Source organism: Triticum urartu, chromosome 6 (assembly GCF_003073215.2).
Source record: "Triticum urartu cultivar G1812 chromosome 6, Tu2.1, whole genome shotgun sequence".
NCBI classification, from domain to species: domain Eukaryota; kingdom Viridiplantae; phylum Streptophyta; class Magnoliopsida; order Poales; family Poaceae; genus Triticum; species Triticum urartu.
The window spans coordinates 231626358-231634317 of NC_053027.1; the positions used below are offsets into that span (position 1 = coordinate 231626358).

The 7960-nt window shown below is 42.9% G+C and overlaps 1 protein-coding gene across 1 annotated transcript; it reads right to left on the bottom strand.

The window, feature by feature from the left end:
• Positions 1-447: 447 nt before the first annotated feature.
• Positions 448-7751, bottom strand: LOC125512709 (trans-Golgi network-localized SYP41-interacting protein 1). Its single transcript, XM_048677804.1, has 8 exons — positions 7468-7751; positions 7166-7357; positions 3978-7046; positions 2600-3437; positions 1858-2513; positions 1406-1550; positions 1245-1323; positions 448-809 (listed from the first exon to the last, which is right to left on the bottom strand). Exons 1-8 carry the CDS (start codon positions 7621-7623, stop codon positions 707-709), a joined length of 5238 nt encoding a protein of 1745 aa, XP_048533761.1. The 5' UTR covers positions 7624-7751; the 3' UTR covers positions 448-706.
• Between the last annotated feature and the right edge of the window lie 209 nt (positions 7752-7960).

The window sequence follows — 7960 nt, forward strand, 5'->3', positions numbered from 1 at the left end:
ATATCTCTGTCTTCTGAAGTCTATTTTTTGTACCTTGTAAGTTCCGTTTTGTTGACAAAGAATAACTGGTGGCATTAAAGTAGGAATTCTTTGGTAGTATCTCTAATAATCCTGTGATGAGACCTTAACTATATCAACAATTTTGTGCCACAAATGGAGGATAGGTCATGATACACCTTCATGTAGTTTGAAAAGTTAAGCCTTACCACCGCATGATAATTACTCCCTCTGTCTCAAAATAAGTGTCTCAAATTTAGTACAACTTTGTACTAAAGCTAGTTTAAAATTGAGACATTTGTTTTAGGACGGAGGGAGTAATAAATTGCCAGCCAAACAGAACACCCTCCCTGAACAGCGATAACAAGAAATAAGCTCGAGTCTTAGAAGCCTTTCATTTTATCAACAACACTTCACGCTATAGCCAATTGGACATCTTGCTTCCCAAAGGAAACACACAGAAAACTCTCGTCCAAAGATTCACTTCTCGAGCGTAACAAAGAATGGTATTGTTATCTTCTGCACATATTACATCCTGCTTGCGGAATTTGGCACATCGTGCTCGAGTACAAATTTGAAAAGGGAGCAGGAGACGAAAAGAATGACATTTCTATAGTATAAAAAAGGAAGGAGGGAGAAAAAGGTAAAACTATGGATCCACGCTATTGTACAGTTATGCTATTAGGGGGTTGGTTATTCACAAGCAGTGTCACAAGATGCTGCCTACCAACCATAGGTGCAGGAAGAGCCAATACGCCAAGAGTCCTAGCCTTGCTCGCGGTCGGTTCATCAGAATTTGGCTCCCTGAGACCCTGCAGAAAGATACAAGGCAGATCGACTAAGAACCAGCATGTAGTTATGCACTACTGAACTTCCACACAACCATGACAGCAGTGAAAGAAATTCAATCAACAAGGACAATGTATGTATACAGCAATAAGTTCTCCATCTCCTCTCTTAGAAATAAATCTGAGCTGGCAAACGTACTGAACTCAACTATTAAGGGGCATATCTAGTGCATCTAATAGCTAGGGCCTTCGTGCAATTACACAAGTCATTTTGGTTCATGAGACGTCCAAGTAGAACTCCAGGCTCAAGATTGACACAGATATTTATACTCGACTATAAATTAAAGGAAACAGACGGAAAAGAGAAAAGTTCAAATTCGGAACAAAGATATGCCTTTTAGTTCCCCCAGTGAAACCTGAGTTTGAAAATCATTACTTGTTGATTTCAAAATAGCTTACCAGATGCCATCAAGTCTGTCAGCGATGTGCTTTCCTTGTGCTGGAATCAAGCCAGATGTATGCAATGACTTAATACGCCCTTCAATACAGCAAATATGGCATTGTTATAACACTTGTATTAAATGAAACTTCAAAGTGACTAAAAATATAGGCTATGTTACCTTTGTCATCCGAATCATGTGCAGCAATTAGGCGTTCAGACTCTGAGCCCATATTAAGAACAAGATGGTCGGATGAACCCTTCCGCATTACTCTGGCATGTGCAGCAGTAGGGACAGATGAAACCGATGCCTTCCCCATTGGCCCCTACAAAGAACAATAAAACAGTGAATTATTACAACCCAGGATATATGCAATTTTTATTCACCTGTCAAGTGTCAAGATATGTGCTGGTATGTGAAATCTAGCTCATGCGCAGTGAACTGTTACAACTACTGACATGGGAAATACCAAGAAACCGCAAGCATAAGGCCCATGGCCAGGCAAATCATGATGAAAGAACAGTGACACCGCTATATATAATAAAAGAAACATTGGGAACAACACTAACATATCTTAAAAAATCACGCAGACAAGTAACAAAGCAATGAAGCATAAGACAATGAGGGCTTACCAAATCTTCAATCTCGGATATGTCTGAACCAATTGCCGAGGAAGATGCGTCAAATGCTCTGTCTTTACTAACCTCTGGCTGCACAAGCTGAGAATGATACAAGTCCTCAAGCATCTTAACTTTTGCTGATAACTCATCAACTGTCTTTTCCCTGGCCTGCAACTTTGATCCCAACTCCTGTTTTACAGACTTGGCATTCCCAGATTCCATACTTGAGGCGATTATTAGTTTTTCCAGCTTTGGTAAGAGTGTTTGTGTGCTTGCAGGTTTATTATCTTCCAGCGGATCTTTTCCAGCAAGATATCCAAACCGCTGAATCATTCGCTCCATACTGACTGTTACCTCAAGCAGTTCACTGCTTTTTGATTCCAACTCCCTACGATTTGAATCAATGTTTCTGCAAACCTCCTTGAGCTGTTCAATTTCCCGAGCATGAGATTCAAGATTTAACTGTAAATCTTCATTTTCATAGCTTAAGGTCTCCGCTTCACGTTGGAGTGCATCAAATTCATCAATAACAAAGAAGACTTTGTCCATGGGACTAGAGAACATAGCCACTTCCCTCTGCAAATGCGACTCGCCAGATGGTATATTTAGTTTACTTACTTTTTCAACAAGTGCTTCCAGCTGATCCTTTGAAATTGCATCAGTTGTACCTGTTAAGACAAGAAAAATAATAAGTAAGTTTGAAATAAAAAGTTGACCATATGAATGTCTACTTAATAGTTTCATGGGAAATTGCCTCTTTCTACTGTAGTTTGTTCAAGTGACAGCAACTCTAATTCTCTTGCCTTCAACGCATCCTCTCTTTCCTGGTATTCCTGAATCCTTATTTCCATTCCATTGCGCTCATCATATGCAGTTCTGAGATCTTCCTCCAGTTTGTGTACTCTTTCCAAATACAGCTGGTGGTCATTTGAAGCAGTTTCAGCAGCTGACTCGGCTTGTTTCAGTCTCATTTTCAACTCTTCTATCAAAGTTATCACTAACCCCTTAATATCAGATAACTTCTGAGACTCTGACTTCAGTTTGTTCACGGAAGATACTAAAGTGTCCACCACCTTTATATAATCACCAGACTCCTCGTTCTTCAAAACAGACAAAGTTTGTCCTACTTTTGATACAATGCTGGAGTTGCCTGTTGCCAAGTCTATTGCGTAACCTAAATCAAGCAAGCCATCAAAAATAATTTGAATCTGTTCGGTGCAATAAATACATTTTGATGACATTGCCCTGAGCTCTTTTTGCAGCGAAAGCAATTCATCTTCTCGAGCTCTGTTCTGAGCGTCCTTGTTCTCCAGTTCAATCTTCAAGGAGTCGTGCTCTTCTAAAGTACGAGCAAAGTTGCTGCTTGCTAATTGCAAAGCACGGAGCAACAATATAATATTGTCACTCATGTAACCTGATATATCTTTAAAAAATCCAGAGAAATGTCCAGCTTGATTGCTGCATTGTTCAACAATATTACTCAAGGATGAATCATCACCAATATTCTCTTTTCTGCTTTTTCTGTCAAGCATTCTTTCGGTAACAAAGTTATTGTAGTCTTGAAGAGAGAAAAGCTTGCCAAACTCTGAATCCTGCTTATGTGTATAATAAAAAACCAGGTTATGCTTAAATATGCTGAAGTCAAATGAGCACAATTATTTAATTCCAAAACCAAGCAGAGCAAAAACTTGAAAAAGAGGCAAATGCGGAGGAGGGAGGGAGAGGGAGATCATCGTCCAAAGTAACATAAGAAACTGTAAGTGGGCAATGTCTAACTTACTGCATAGGCCATAAAGCTAGAACAATTCCTAACATGACAAGACACGACACGTTGACAGCTCAAAATGCAAAGTCATCCAACCATCTAGCTCGTCAGTTACATACATGAAAACTACATTACAAACGGGACAGGTCCAACAAAACAAAAGCTGCGCTATGAATCGGCAAGGGAAGCATTGAACTAAGTTCAGTAACACAATAACTACATTATTGTTGGAAATAGTGTCCTGACAGAACAAGTAATGCTAGAAAACCAGTAGGTTTGACAAATAGTAAATATACTGCAACACACGGAACAAATAAATTAAAGAAATACTTTTGGGAAAAATCATGCAACCATAAAAACACTTTACCTCCATAATAGGATCAATCTGGAACCCCATTGCACCGAGATGTTCATGCATACCCTTCACTGTAAGGCTCATATCTCTCAAGGTGCTGACCTTCTTTCCAAATTCTTCAGCCATCAATGACATCATACTATCATCCATTACAAGTGTGCTAAGCTTCTCAAGGTAACCATGATGTTCGGTTGAATAACTTTGTAAGTTTCCATGACTTTTATCTAACTCTTCCAAATATTTAGCTAGCTTAGCATTAAGAGCACTGGTTTCCATTTCATGTTTGGCTCCAGCTTCATTCTTTTCAGCACTAAGAATAGCAACATCTGTTCTAGCCTGTGATAATGCATGTTGCAGTGAGTTAATAGTTGCATTGGCATCTTCTAGTTTGTTGGCATTATGAGCCAGTTCCTCATTTGTTTTCTCCAACTCCTCCTCTACAGCAGCAGTACGCAGTTGCATTTGGTATTTCTCTTCAAAAGTAGAAGAAATATACTCATTTAATTTACTCAACTCATCTTCTAATATCTTTATAGTAGAATAGGAATCAGAAAGCCTGCCAGCTTGCAAAGTAACTTGCTCATGTGCTCTCTGTAGCTCATTCTCCACATGATTCTTAGCAACTTGTGACTCCATTATGTATTGGGCGATCTGGCTTATTTTTTTCACAGGGTCCTCAGAGGGGTGATCGACAGGAAGAGCGACGCTTGATACTGAATCAACTAGAATGCCCAAGGAAACTTTAGCTTCTTCCAACATGTTATCTACTTTACCCTTTTCCTCACTAAGCGAAATAATGTCCAACTGCAGCTTATCAAAATGCGTAACCTGAGAAGATAAATTCTCAACTTGTTCTCTGAGATCAGTATTTGCAGATTCTCTTGACACTATCTCATATTTCAGATTCTCCATTTCTGTGTTCCTTGCTTCCAGATCTCGTTTTAGCTTATCTGATATAGAGTTATTCTCATCCAGAGCTTGTTTTAGATTCTCTGTTTCAGAGTTATTCACATCCAGAGCTTGTCTGAGCTTTTCTAGCTCAGAGTTCTTTTCATCCAGAGCATGTTTCAGCTTCTCTATCTCAGAGCTATTCCTATCCAAAGCATGTTTTACATTCTCTGTTTCAGAGATCTTTTCATCAATAGCATGTCTTAGCTTCTCTATCTCAGAGTTCTTCTCATCGAGGACTCGCTTGAGTCCTTCACGCTCCTGTACCAAACCTTTCCCCTTTTTCACGGCCATTGACAGCTTCTCCCTAAGCAACGATGATTTTTCGTCCACCTTTTCAAACTCTTTCCGTAATGAGTCCTTTTCATTTTTCAAAACATAAATCGCCTCTGTCATTTTTTGTAGTTCACCTGATAGTCTCATTCTCTCAGATCTATCAGTCATGTCTTCTTCAAGAATTAATTTACAAAGTGTTAATTCCTGATGTAGGGTATACACTAGTGTTTGTAACTTCTCTAAACTTTCACACTCAATAGGAGAGGATTTTGCTCTTCGCTGGATGCTGCTTGCGCACTGGTCCACCAATTTTGTAGTCTCCAGGGGCTCATTGTCCTCCCATTTGACATCAGAAACCTCTGCAAATGCCTTTACAAGCTCAGTATTCTGCGATGAGATAACAGATAATTTATCAACAGCACCATTGTATACGGACATTAATTCAGAAAGTTCATTTACAAGTATGTCCTTTGCCTGCTTCTCTTCCAATAGAACTATGGTTAAACGGTCAATTTCCTCATGCATCGAGACCAGTTTTGATTCATGTGCAGACAGCCTATGAAGAATTTCAGAAGACTCATTCTGCATCCGCACCGCATCATCTTTGGCCTGGTTCAGTGAGTTGACTAGCCAAGTGATTTGTGTATCAAGTTCACCAGCTAAGACTGAGTGTGGAAAGTCAACCGAGCCTAGAATATCTTTAACTTTCCGGTGCTCCAAGAAGACCATGTCTGCAATTTTCTTTTGTTCAACCAACCATTCCAATCTGTCAATCATCTCCAAGGAAAGCAGATCCTCTGGAAATGTTGCCTCTGACATAACCTCTCCAATGCGTTGAAGGAACCCATCACTTATTGTAAGTGTAGTGTTTACATCATTTAGTTGCTCAATGCTTGCCTTAGCAGCTTCCCATGCGTTGTATGTTTCTCTAAGCTCGTCCAAACATTTCTCATGTTCCGCTGACTTTTCATCTAACAACATCTTAAGCTCCTCAAGTCTGCCCTCAGATTCTTGCAAGGCATCAGACCTCTGTTGCAACTCCACCATGCACCTCTCCAGCTCACCTGATTTTTCAGCCAGTGTCTGCTTTAAGGAATCACGATGCTGCACCAACGACTTGCCCTTTGTGACAGCCAAGGTGAGCTTCTCTTTAGTAGTTGATAATTTATGCTCCATCTGCTCAATTTCTGCCTTTGTTTTGCCTGCTTCAGCATTTGCTATATCTCGAGCAGCTTTCATTTTCTCAAGCTCTTCAGTAAGGATTTTGTTTTCTTCCACGAAACTGTTCAACTTTTGCATGAAATTTGCTTCATTTCTCTTGCTACTGACCAATTCCTCTGAAACATTGCCTAAAATAGTGGCATGATCACATTGACCCATGGCCACAAAACCAGGCTTAACCTCTGCCAAGACCTGCTCAAGTTGTTCAATGCCCAATAAAACCTGCCTGTACCGCTCTGTTAGCAACAAAGTTTTCCTTTCGACAACAGATATCCCGTCTTGATCAACACCCTCAAAACTGATGGCATCTTTCCCAACCACGGCATCGACCGATGCAACCATTCGCCCAATAGCTAGTTCTGACACTTGCCTCCACGAACCAAGGTATGCATCCACAACCTCTTTTGACACTTCGACCTCAACAGCCCTGGCACGTAAGCTGTCAACCTCCTGCTCCCTGGAACGTGCCGCTGAATTCAGTTCAAGCACAAGTCTCGAGCAATCATCCAGCATTGAGTGCAGTGGTGCCCTCTCATCAGGATCATCTGCATGCAACGAACTCACTTCCTGCCCCACCAGCTCCTGTAGCATTCTCCGGAGTGCCGCTGCCTCCCGTGCACACACATCTCTCTCTTCCTGAACCAAGCCCAGTCCACAACATCTTATAGTCAGATCAGAGAATGGAGCTGGCACGTTGCAATTCACGTGCAAAATAACAAGAACTGAACTAGTGTGAAAAGCAAAAGAAGCAATACCTTGTACTTGCGGCACTCGGCAGCGGAGCTGGACTCGTCGGGGAAGTCGATGACGGCGATGGATTCATCCAGCGAGCGAGCGGTTGTGAGGTCGTCAGGGGCATCCTCGAAGGTCTCGCCGCTGGTGGCATCGTCAGCGGGCATGCTGACGAAGATACCAGCGTCTGGGTCTGCCCCGGGACTCCGCGCATCCTACACGGGTGCAGAGGCAGGAGCTTCCGTAAGCCATTCCATTTCTTCGTGCGGACCAGGGTATCAAAATGGAGATGGCAGAGCGGTAGGAGCCGCGGTGGTGATGATACCTGCGAGGGGAGCTCGACGAGGACGCCGTCGCTGCTGCCGCCCTCGTCGGAGTGTGCCCGGACGCGCGGGGGAGAGCGTCGGCGGGCGGAGGACGAGGATGCAGAGGAGGAGGAAGAGGACTTGGGGGAGGAGTCGGAGTCGGAGTGGTCGGCCATGGCGGCGCCAGATCTGGGCCGGGTCGGGCTGGTGGATCCGATCAAACCATCGCCGAGGAGGAGGAGAAGGAATGGGGGAGACGATGGCGCGTGGGCCCGATCGGGGGATGCGCGGAACAGAGCTGCGAAGGTCAGGGAAGACACCGAGCTGACAAGTGGGGTCCACGTGGCAGTGGGAATAGGACGGTGCTTTGTCACATCCGGTGTCTCTTGGAGTGGGTGGGACCGCGACGGCCCACCTGTCGGTCAATGCTTCCGTGCGACGTTGGAGCATTGCGTGCACTTTGCATCAGGACCGAGGTTGATCCGTGAGCACTCGTTGACCACTGTATGATAT